At 55.5% G+C, this 11078-nt stretch overlaps 4 protein-coding genes across 4 annotated transcripts in view; 1 reads left to right on the top strand and 3 right to left on the bottom strand.

The window, feature by feature from the left end:
- Nucleotides 1-535: 535 nt before the first annotated feature.
- On the top strand, nucleotides 536-1951 carry N657DRAFT_675393 (uncharacterized protein). Its single transcript, XM_062795815.1, has 3 exons — nucleotides 536-1299; nucleotides 1386-1804; nucleotides 1935-1951. The coding sequence occupies exons 1-2, from the start codon at nucleotides 832-834 to the stop codon at nucleotides 1455-1457; spliced, it is 540 nt and encodes a 179-aa protein (XP_062642421.1). The 5' UTR covers nucleotides 536-831; the 3' UTR covers nucleotides 1458-1804; nucleotides 1935-1951.
- Nucleotides 1952-2327: 376 nt separating this feature from the next.
- Nucleotides 2328-3940, bottom strand: N657DRAFT_605836 (Di-copper centre-containing protein; the record flags this gene model as incomplete). The annotated part of the gene is made up of 5 exons (XM_062790200.1): nucleotides 2328-3020; nucleotides 3107-3297; nucleotides 3486-3526; nucleotides 3583-3701; nucleotides 3762-3940. The coding sequence occupies 5 exons, from the start codon at nucleotides 3938-3940 to the stop codon at nucleotides 2483-2485; spliced, it is 1068 nt and encodes a 355-aa protein (XP_062642420.1). The 3' UTR covers nucleotides 2328-2482.
- A 784-nt stretch (nucleotides 3941-4724) lies between these two features.
- N657DRAFT_694258 (subtilisin-like protein) lies at nucleotides 4725-7666 on the bottom strand. Its single transcript, XM_062797275.1, has 2 exons — nucleotides 6719-7666; nucleotides 4725-6629 (listed from the first exon to the last, which is right to left on the bottom strand). The coding sequence occupies exons 1-2, from the start codon at nucleotides 7379-7381 to the stop codon at nucleotides 4884-4886; spliced, it is 2409 nt and encodes an 802-aa protein (XP_062642419.1). The 5' UTR covers nucleotides 7382-7666; the 3' UTR covers nucleotides 4725-4883.
- Nucleotides 7667-8455: 789 nt separating this feature from the next.
- N657DRAFT_659477 (uncharacterized protein) overlaps nucleotides 8456-11078 on the bottom strand; it is a gene marked incomplete at both ends in the record, with an annotated part of 9651 nt that continues 7028 nt past the window's right edge. Inside the window, 6 exons of the mRNA XM_062794994.1 lie at nucleotides 8456-8526; nucleotides 8569-8873; nucleotides 8910-9021; nucleotides 9061-9466; nucleotides 9509-9923; nucleotides 10017-10622. Coding sequence (XP_062642418.1) covers nucleotides 8456-8526; nucleotides 8569-8873; nucleotides 8910-9021; nucleotides 9061-9466; nucleotides 9509-9923; nucleotides 10017-10622 — 1915 coding nt within the window. The remainder of the gene's footprint in view (nucleotides 8527-8568; nucleotides 8874-8909; nucleotides 9022-9060; nucleotides 9467-9508; nucleotides 9924-10016; nucleotides 10623-11078) is intronic.

Raw genomic sequence — 11078 nt, 5'->3', positions numbered from 1 at the left:
CCCCACAGCTAATTAGCTGTGCGGGATGACCACCAAAAGTTTGGGGCGGTTCGTGAGAAGGTGACAGGGACGATGAAACTTGGAACCTTTGCTTTCTGTTCCAGTGTATTGACCCCTGCAGGACCGTGCAAATGGAAGATAAGATACATACCTTGAGTGGTGCATGATTGATATGCGATACAGGGGCCGTGTTGGTGACCCAGTGTGATTAGGCTCACGATCTGCATATCGCTGCATCCAAAGGTTCCAAGAATAGAATGATACTGCCACGGAAGGCTGGGCACCAGCACCAGCCGAACATCGAGAAAGAGGCTGTGTTTTCTTTGTTTGCTTACGGCCGGGCCAGATTCAATCAATTTCCGACTCTGAATCTCTACAATACCAACCCGTCATTGTTCCATGCAGTACCCTAACCTAACCATGCCGAAGGTTCGTAGGCCATGTGTAAGAGCGTAAATGGAATGACATCGGTGTTGATCTGAATAAGATGTTTTTCTGCTTTTGGCAATGGAGGGGTGTTCAAGCACTTAACACGTTACCTTATCTAAGTAGCATGGAAGTAGTCCAATTTAGAAAACCAGTAAGATGGTTCTGGTTTATTCGAGCCATGTTTTTTGCATTAGTCGACTTGATCTTTAACAACTCACTAAACACTACGAACAAGATCGAATAAGCGGACTGGAATGGATTAGCTCAACAACCATGATCTGTACAGCGCTCCATCTCCCTAATATAAATACGGCTACACCCTTCTTGTCGCTACTCTAGAAGCATCCCAGAACTCACGTACGTCACACGAGAAAAGCAGACAACAACAGCATACTTTGGACCATGGCACCCCAGTCATTCCCACAATTCCAGGCGCTGCCTGCCGAGATCCAGCGCCATGTGTTTGACATGGCCGCCGCCAACGCCGCAGCTGACGAATTCGAGCGCAATCTTATATCGGCAACCCACATGGTGATTTACATCACCGAAATGCCCCAGAAGCACGCCATTCCTAGCACCCCAGATCCGAGGTATTACCTGAACATTGATCGCACAGCAGAACAGGAAGAGGCCCGCCAGCCCCTCTTGAGCCTCTGTCCTGATGCCAGAGCAGCCATGGCAGCAAAGGAGGTGTTCGAGGTCACCATGCTCCCATGGGACTTGGAGAACCTGGTGGGCAGCTCAGGGCTGCCTATTTATAGCGGAGCGACGCAAGAATTGCTCATCACCCAGCCGCCGCCGGCGGTCAACGAGCCTCGGTACAACGCCAAACAGGTTCTTATGGTAATGACACACGTCTTTGGAACCAAGGTACGGCGTCTTCACTTGGTCGACCTGCACAGGCTGCATGTTACGCAGACTAGGATCAAATCCCCGCAAACTAACAGGGCGTACAGAATCAAGCTTGGGTTCGGCGCCATGAATCTGGCAGGTCTCATCATGGATACATTCCCGGGTCTCATATCTGAGTCACAAGAGGAAGTCTTTGAAGAAGGCCAGCTCCCAAATGGCGAATTCGAGGACCAGCAGAGCAGGGTGTTTAGTGTACAGACGGACCGTATGGAGCTGTTGGCTGGTTCCCACAAAGAGTCGTACGGAGAGATTATCCGCCAGTATCCCGATGGACGGACTCTTGTCAACTGGGGCGTGAAGAACCGCTGGAAGACTGCCGAGAATGGCTGTCCGGAAGCGGTCACAAGGGTCTCTCTTCAGCAGCTGGCTAAGCTGTCCAAAGAGTACTCCCCAAACCTCGAGTATGTCTCGGTTCTGTGCCGGTTCAGAGTCGAGTATGCGCATCCTCCCTCCGTCCTTGGCGGTATGTCGGCTCGGCGGGTTCTAAGCCTCGCCAAGTAGACCCGACAATGTCTCCGGCTGGTTTGGCAGCCATAAGTTCTCCATGTCATGTCAACTGCGATGGATTACTTGGCAAACCACGTATGTATTAGCTTTCTACTACTCCTAGGCATTCACAATAAAATAATGCATTCATACTCAACAACGTTCCCTCTGCCCATGTGACTCTGCTACATGACATTCAATTGAATACACGTGAATATTGACCTGCACCTTACTTCGCGTATAATTAATTCCCTGCCTCCTTCTCCTTTTCTGTGTGTTTTGATATCATCCATAGGCGAAGCCCGATGTGGTCCCCGGTGTCTCTTCCCCGGCCGGGCCCGTGATGTGGGGCCGGTCCGAGGGCCCACTTGCTGAATTTTGGCCGCCGACCTGCGAGAATCGAAGGCGACGCTTCCATAAAGAGGCATTCCCTGTACATCTTTAATGGTACTGATTGAATTCATTGTTACCGAGTTCGGTTGCAACCTGAGACGTTGTGTGTTTTTGATGACTAGTCTGAGGGCGAACGACTCGAATCTAAAGGAGACACAGGAACCCAGCAAACAAAGACAACATCTGATGGGCCAAGAAAATACCTCCACTTTCATGCACAACCCATCTCGCTCCTCTTCCAACCCTCCTCAACCTATTCCTCTCATTCATAAACATAACAGAACTTGCCTTCCAATCCCCCCATCGTATTCATCAACTCCCTCACCTTAACATCTGGCGCCAACACCCCGAGCCCACTCAAATCATCCAGCGTCCCATTGGCGCTCGGCGGAAAGTTATTCATCGTCCTCGTCATACTAACCTGCGCCAGCCTCCTTTCCAAGTCCTGCAGCTGCCAGATCCACCATACACGATCAATCATGGCATGGTGCAGCCAAAACACCGGATCCCCGGGGCTGACATAGAAGTCGCCCGCCGGGTCGCCCGACACCGTGTAGTGCCCGCCGGCATGCACACCCCATTTGCCCTGCGGGAATTGGCCCTCCATGACGGTCTGGAACCAGTACACATCGCTGTTGGACCTGATGAGGGAGTGGGTGTAGTTTGCCATTGTGACGGCCGCCGCGTGCTTGTTGATGTCGCGCCGCAGGCAGCGCGGGTTGGACCCCAGTCCGTCGACGCGCGGGTTGCGCGGGATTTGTTGGAGCGTTGGGGCGATTGGGCCCAGGTTGACCGTCATGCTGGGAGGAGGGACGTAGAGTTAGTGTTTGGGTATTAGGTATGGAGTTGTTGTGGGATGAACGGGATGGGGTTGGATGGATGGTACTTCTTGAACGGGCCTGTCGTAACGCAGCCGCCACCGTCTCCCGGCGGGATCATGTCGTAGGGACGCGGCGCGCCGGGGATGGGGATGCCTTGGTGGGCCACCTTGGCGCCGTTGCCGCCCATGCTACCCTCGCTGCCGTCGAAGAGGGGCGAGCTGGCAGGGTCTTTGGCGTAGCGGTCCCAGTTCCAGTACTGTGTCCTTGTAAGGTACTAAGGCTTATTCGGATACGAAGGCGCTGCTTACCGGCTGATATCCCGTGTAGTTGCATTCAGTACGAAGGGCGTTCTCGTAATGCCAGATGTAGTACCGGTGCCAGGGCAGAAAGAAGGTCTGCAACACACGTCAGCAGTGCCCACCATCTCCACTCAGGCGTCCTTACCGAGCCATGGTTCCTCGGGGTTTGCTGGATATGGACGACGACTGGGAGGATCACTAAGGTTAGAAAGCCCCAATTTGTGCTTGCTTGATTGCCATACCGTAATCGTCAAACCTGCTCTTTGCCCCTGGCGCCTGGGAGCTCATCAGGGCGGGCTTCGACTGCAGGCAGAGCACAGCATTGGTGTACTGCTTGCGTTCATCGAGACTAAGGTCACTCCTGTGATGTGTCAACACCGTGCTAGGGGCAAATCAAGGGTTCAAGCCCCGGAAGACCAACCATTCTGTCCGCTTGGCTGCCGTCTCGTAGGTGCAACCGGGCTGCGGGTTCTTGGCAAGCCAGTCCTTCAGCTTTGGCATGCTGGATTCGGCCAGTTCGTCGACCACATCAGGGGGGTACGCGCCAGCTGAGACAAGGCCTGCACAGAGGGCCGCGCCCAATGCCGCGAGTTGGACCATCTGACGGTTTGGTGAGCGGTATGCGGGTTCCCTGGACTCAACGCTGACACGGGCAGGGACCTGGAGGCTTGGGGCAGTCATGTCCTTTTCATTACTCCAGATATGTGGCCTTCAAGATGTACGGTTCAAGAATAGCCGCCATTTCGAAACTATAGCGTCCTCATTTACCAGCGAGCATGGAAGTCAGGACTAAGGTTCCATGGACTGTGTATTCCTGACCAGCCAAGACTCTCCGTCCATGAAGCGATGTCAGCCGGCAGTTGATGAGCCCCTTCACTATCATAGTTGGCCGACTGCCGGGAACCGGCACATGGTCATTGGCTGGACTATGTCGACGCGATATTTAAAAACCTGGAGTGCATGGTCGCCGTGTGTCACCGCATGCAAATTAGCCGAAGCTAGAGTGTCGTCTTAAATCTGGAACCAAGGTAGCTTGCTCACCTGGAAGATGCCGCAAGATGATCGCGGCAGTTAGGTCTACGGCCTTCACTCGCTCGCGGATTATCGCACTCAGTATTATGATCAGAATGCACCCTCCAACCCAATACGTCGAGCCAGTCGACTAGGCTGACAAGACGGTCTCCTCCTCCCTAGCTAACAACAGTCGTGATCAGTATAGTTATGTACTTCAGCTTCACTCGCCTTCAAGTATAGGCCTGCTGAAGCAAGGACATGGTTGGTGTCCTGTCGGGACCGAAAACAACCCAAAGGTAAGGTAAGGTAGTCATCGGCCGGCGTGTAAAGCGCAAGGGCAGCTTCTCGAGATGCAAAAACCGCCGTGTGTGTCGATGATGTTCCTTGTTATCGCGACATAAGACGCTGCCGAACTAAACCAAAACCATATCAACAGGTACTCCAGAGCGCGGGATCCCCTCTCTATGTAATCAGTCTATCCAAGCCCAACCTCATCCACCTCCCCATTACCCCTTTCCACGTCCCCCGCTTACAGTTCCGCAACCTGCCCAAACCGCCACGTTACCCTCCCAACCTCAACCGCCTCGAACGCCCCAATCCACTCCTGCACTAGCGCAAACTCAGATCCCTCCTCCGCCCCATGCGTTTGCACCTGCAGCTCCAACTTCGCGAAGCTGCCTGCCTCCAGCACGCCCACGCCGACCTGCACCGTCTCCCCAGGCTTCAACGCCACGACAACCTTATCCCCCTTATTGCACCCCTTGATGCCCATGCGCTGCGCAAACTCCTTGGGTACGTGCAACCTGACCTTGGCATGCTGCGGCAAGTTACCCACCGTCTTCAGGACAAACTCCCTGGCGCTGTCAAACGCGCCAGGCACCGTCACGGGCAGCTTGTGCCACCCGCCGCCAGCCGCAGGCGGGATGACGTTGAAGTTGCGCCAGGCGGCGTTATTGTTCTCGCTGACGAACTTGACAAAGTCCGGGAAGGTGTTGGGCACGGTTGGGGTCGGGTCGCGGTCTGTACCCGCCAGCGCGACGAAGCAGTAGTGGCCTGACGCCGGGACTTTGTCGGCGGGCCAGGCCAGGCGCGGGGAGACGGTGAGGGTGTTGCCGGTCGGGATGGCCGGGAGGCTCACGGTGCCGATCTCGGTCCAGAGGTTGGGGGTTACCAGGGTAGCGGGCTCGGACCAGTGGACGGTGACGTTGGCGGAGGAGGCGGCGCCAGTGCCGCGGTTCTGGATGCGGACGTAGATCGAGTGGTCTTGGCCGGAGACGACGGGTTGCGAGAGGGCAGGGTTGCTCTCGGTGCCGCTGCCGGAGCCGAGGGCGGCGTCCGGGTTGGCGATGGGCTGCTGGCGGACGATGATGTCTGGGCTGGAGGACACGCCGCCGGATGTGGCGTCGCCCGTGTCGCCGACATAGTCGCGGATGTAGATGTCGGGTTGTCCACCGCCGGTGTTGTTGTGGAAGACGGTGTCGATGATGCCCTTGAGATTGGGCATGACGCCGATGCGGTCAGAGGCAGGGTCGCCGCTCGGAGTTCCGTTGATCTTGAGCATGTCGCGCATCTCCAAGGGACCGATCTTGACGCCCCGGGTTGCGAAGGAGATGCCCTGGAGGATTGCTGCGGCGCCGACAATGATAGGGGATGCGCCGGATGTGCCGCCGAAACAGCAGGTATACAAGGTGTTCTCGGTACCATACCAATCCGAGTCCGCCGTGTCGACGTACTCAGCCCAGGCATGGACATCAATCCGCGAACCGTGGCTGGAAGCATACCAGCGGTAATGGGGGACCCCAGCAGTGCCACCGCCCACCATGATGGCGCCAGACTCGCGGTAATCAGGGCTGGAGCGGTTGAAAATGCTCTTCCCCGAGATGCTTACGTACGCGTCGAGGTCCCGGTAGCCGTTTGCGCCGGCCTCCACGACAATAATTCCGAGAGACGTCGCAACCCGGATGGCTTCAAAGGTGGCATCGAAGACCTCGACAGGCATGTAACCGAATTCGCCCGTCGGGTCCAATTCTTGTGCTTCGAGCAGCAGAATGTCTCCAAAGCTCATGTGGGCAGCGGCGTCGAGGATGGCATCTGGCGTGTTGGCATAATATTCGTCACGCCACTGCGAGATGACCCTGCCCTTGGCACCGGGCACAATGCCGACGCCGCCCATCTGGTTGTCCGCCATGAGCATTTCGCCCATAACCGAGGTGCCGTGCGCAAATCCATACCTGTCCTTATTCCAGCCGGAAATCATGGTAATGCCAGCGGCTACCTGTGTGGCCTTCGTGTTAGCACATGTCTTTTCCTTACCAACTCCAACACCATCCGGCTTCCGCCCGAGACGACTGAGGTAGGGCTTACCAAGTCCTCATGATTGAGGTTCCAACCCTGCTCCATGTCCACAATGTTCACACCAGTACCATCACCGCCAGGGAAAGCCCAGCCGTAGCGCGCATCGATGCCCTGTGGGGCCGGGTTCAGGTACCCCTGATTTGGGCTGCGCGGATCATCGAGGGCATCAACCGCCCTGGCTCCAAGCGAAGGGGGCGGGGCGGCTAAAAGTGGGTGAGCGCTCTCGACCTCACGTTGTTGGATGAGCTCGCGGATCAAGTCAACAATGTGCTGCGGCATGGCGGCTTCGGCCGTGGCATTCTGAGCCTGAGCGCCGCGTCGAGTCTTCTCAGCCGACCCGGATCCAAGTTGAACCTGATACCAAACGTCGAAGTTGGGCGCAGCATCCCGCTTGCCAGCAAGCGCAAACCTGGCGGAAATGTTGGCCGAGCGCTGCGCTCCGATGAGTGGATTGACTGTGACCTGAGGAGCCGCGGAAAACTCTTGAGGTTCCGTTCTCTGAAATAGAGTTGTGATGAAGTTGGGGTCGGCTTGTTGTTTCTGATGCGCTTCCGGACTGAGTTTCAGAGCGATCCGGAGCTGATCCTGCTGTTGGGCATAACCAGCGGAAGCCCACAGCGAGAGTGCACCAAAGGCATTGAAGAGCACTGCTTGAACCACTGGTATCTTCATCTCTCCGTTCCCAGAAGCGAGTGACAAGAGTTAGAGACCTCCAGGAGATAGCCAGATCCGATGCCCAGGAAGGGCCCCTCTCTGCTTCTTATGCAACGATCTTGCACATCATCGACCCGATCGGATCATCCGACGGTTAGCGTAGAGCTCGCATTAGCCTTCAGCCACATTTGCTAGCGCGGTGACATGTTGTCGAGATCCACGTGCTGGGTGGTTCAGGAACCTGGGACTCTTCGTATCGATATAGGTGGTGGAAGCGGCTGGGCAAATCTAACCCGATTTGAGCTACCTGTGCGTAACAGCTGACAAAGTCAGCATGGGGGTGTTCTTGGGCTTGGCTCGAGATACGAGGACAGCCCAGCCTTACCCTGCCGAGAGGCTGTGTGCTTGGCACAGATTTGACTTCGGCCAAACTCAGCTCCCCGGTTGCACTCTCCCTGCACTCCTAGGCCGAGCTGAGCGGCGGCCGGGCGACCGAGCGACCGAGCGCCGACATCTTGAACAATTCGGTTCTGTGCTTCCGCTCCGAAACGTCGAGATGGGAAACTCCGAGACTTAGATGGTTGATAATGGGGGGAAGAAATTACGTGAAGTACACCTCCACCGGGGTCACAAAGGGAACAGACCAGGGTGCAGACCAGGCCAGCCAAGATGCCAGCTAATCAAAGATTTGCATCTGTAAGTCACTTTTCTAGTAACTTAACTAACTTAAGTAGTTATAACTAACTAACGTTACAGTTAAAAGATCAACGTACATTATCAGTAGAGTCGCGCATAATGTACGTTAAAGTAAAGGAACATAAAAAAGAGAAGGTATAGATAGATAGGAAGAGGAAGATGGAAGAGAAAGATAAAAAGGAAGAGGAACAGGGAAGAAAGAATGAAAAAATTGAAGCGCAGGGAAATGAGGTGACTTCGTAATACCTAGCACGTAAGTTTCGCGGTAACAAACAAACCAGGGTTAAATTGTATACATACAGTAGCGCAGATACCAGGCAGTATCGTCGCTAAAACCGGACGGAAGCTGTTCGGACTGTGTGGTCCCCGGTCGGGAGATCACCCAGTCCTTCCTATTTACCAGTTCGACGATCGCCGATGCATGCTCCCCGACACAACTTTCCACAGCTCCTGTCCAGCGCCCCGCCCTTCCCCATACTTCCCAGCAGTGCCCGACAGAGCAGCATCACCATCCATGGCACCTGCAGCCACCACGCTCTCTGAGAATCCCAACCCGCCATGCACAACCACAAGCCTCGGCCCAGCGGCAAACACAACTAGATCACTTGGCTTACTGCCACCCCGACCCGGCACCGGTGGGTTCACCGCGACAGCGCACCGCAGTTCTCCGTTTCCCGTCCGCCACTCGCTCAAGGCAAAGAAATGTCGCCTGGCGTGGGCTGTTGGCTCTCGAGCCGTCGCTTTCGATGACTGCGCGCTCCATCGCGAAGACGACGTAAGCGAGGAGTTAGATCCTGATGAGGGCGGTGTTCTACTGAAACCTCCGGGACTGGCTGAAGCTGCTGGCGACGGAGTTGATGCGATGGACTGTAGCTCGACGCTGCATACCCACAGTTTGAAGTCCAGGATTAGGAGTGTCGACGGCCCTGACACGCGGAGGACCTGTAGAACAGCTGGGCTGACTGCGTCCAAGTTGGGTTCGATGGCAGGCTGGGCGAAACCACTGTGCGAAGAAGGATCAAGCTCTGTCGCCGGCCAAAGGTAGACTCGTGGAGGGACGGATGGTGAAGGCTGGAAGCGCTCGACGACGAAATTGTGTCCGACGTGGTAGGTTGTGGTTGCGTGTTCCCAAGAAATGTTTGGTACGGGTGGAGATGACGGCGTGCGATTGGCATCAATTGGCTCCTTCAGGAGTCGAATGCCTTCGGGCGAGGTAAGCTCAGTGAAGTCGTCCCAAGAGTAGATCCGTGCGACATCCCGGACAACGATTACAAACCATTCTGGGCAGGTGGGGTGTGGAAAGACAGATCGTGGGCCAGCTCTCATCGTCCGATCATCAGTCGACGTTGAAGCTCCTTGGGCGGGGGATACCGGACGTGGCGGGAATGAACTTATTGCAGGCGCGAGCTTGGACTCCATCTTGTCAATGGACCCTCCTGCAAGAGAAACCTCCCCCGATGGGATTTTCCACAACTCGTCAGAGTAGCGACCGCTCACAAGAACGCGATCTCCAGCGAGATGAGCAAGCACGCGCGCGGCAGCGCCCCCAAAGCGGTGATCTAGGACAATCATCGGTTTCCTTAGGCACGATGCCGCCGTGACTTGCGACAAAGGCACTTCCAAGTCGACCACCAAAATTCGAGACCCGTCGTCAGCCGATATCACCCGGTTTCGAGACTCGACAATGGCCACGCTGACAACAGATGCTCCATGCGGATGTTGGTAAAGGACTCCGATGTCTTTGGCATCAGCGGCGGAGAACAGGACCACATCCCCGTTACTTTTGCCAGCTACGACGAAGTTGCCGTTCGCCGATAGTATTGGTAGGCTTGTGATGTTGGGATCGACGCCGGTATGAAACACCCTTTGAGAGGGCCGAGGTGGAAATAGCACTGCAGCGTCGGCCTCGGAGGATCCTATTGAGCTATCCCGCTCGTTGGTCCCTTTTCTCACCAACGCCGCTGGGGCCCAGACCCGCCCCTGCCGGCCACGTAAGTCGACAAAACGGAGCCCGTCGGCGACGAAGCCAACCCTGCGGATAGCTTCATCTAACGGGTGATTGCTCCGGTAGATGATAGTGAGTGTGATAGTAGCGCCATTGTGTGCTTGGTCGAACTCAAATACCTCAATGACCCCCTCGTGGCTGCCGATGGCCACCGTGCGCCCGTCAGACGAACACGCGACACTACTGGCATAGACATCCGGTTTGCTGACTTGCAATTCCATGGTCAAGTAGTTGAAGACACAGAGACTGCCGTCCTGGAAAGACACCAACAGCGCTGGTATTTCCGGATTTGGATTGAAGGCCATGGCGTTGATTCCGTTGTTCGGAACGTCGGGCTTACAGGTGCCGAGCAGCTGCATGTCGAGCGCGTTCCAGATGAGAACCGGATGTACGCGGTAGCCGACGGCAAGAAGAACCCCATCTGGGGTCGTCATGAAGCTCACGCGACTTGGTGGGTCAGGAGGAATAATATCGGACATGGGGGGGTAGCCCTCAGACGGTCCATAGTTGCGGACGTCGAGCCATGAGATTGACTCGGTTTCCTCAGTTCCAAGGTTCCTATGAACAAAGACAAATAATCATTAGTCGCATTTCTTGCCGACAGGCTTGGTCCAAGGGGATCTTGTTAGTTGGCGTGGCACATGGCGGGTTACTAGATATAATATTGGGACAATAGAAAGCAAGGAACGTAAGAGAACAAGACAAGAGAGAAATGAAAATACTAGTAGGTTAACGTGGTCCACCATCGAGCGGGACACCCCATCGACCGGGACACTTTTTCCTTCACTATAATCACCCAACTTCAAGACGCGTTTTCTCTACCACAACAATGTCCGAGAGCTTCCCAGAAAACCGAGTTCTTCTCGCGATCAATGCGATTCGATCAACACCGGGGTTGAGTATCCGACGCGCTGCAGAGATATACAACATCCCCAAGTCGACAATTGCTGCGAGATTGAAGGGCCGGGCTGCAAAGTCCGACAGCTGCAACGGCCGTTCGAATTTGACGAAGAT

This window comes from Parathielavia appendiculata (assembly GCF_033297405.1).
Source record: "Parathielavia appendiculata strain CBS 731.68 unplaced genomic scaffold N657scaffold_40, whole genome shotgun sequence".
NCBI classification, from domain to species: Eukaryota; Fungi; Ascomycota; class Sordariomycetes; order Sordariales; family Chaetomiaceae; genus Parathielavia; species Parathielavia appendiculata.
Note: the sequence above shows the minus strand (reverse complement) of the source record. Positions and strands in the feature narration are given on the sequence as shown.

Bases quoted from the DNA above. Each gene is read 5' to 3' on its own strand.
- N657DRAFT_675393 (XM_062795815.1), top strand. From the start codon at position 832: ATGGCACCCCAGTCATTCCCACAATTCCAGGCGCTGCCTGCCGAGATC. The intron at 1,300-1,385 runs GTACGGCGTCTT...CAGGGCGTACAG, and splicing joins CACACGTCTTTGGAACCAAG to AATCAAGCTTGGGTTCGGCG.
- N657DRAFT_694258 (XM_062797275.1), bottom strand. From the start codon at position 7,381: ATGAAGATACCAGTGGTTCAAGCAGTGCTCTTCAATGCCTTTGGTGCA. The intron at 6,630-6,718 runs GTAAGCCCTACC...AAGGCCACACAG, and splicing joins ACCTCAATCATGAGGACTTG to GTAGCCGCTGGCATTACCAT.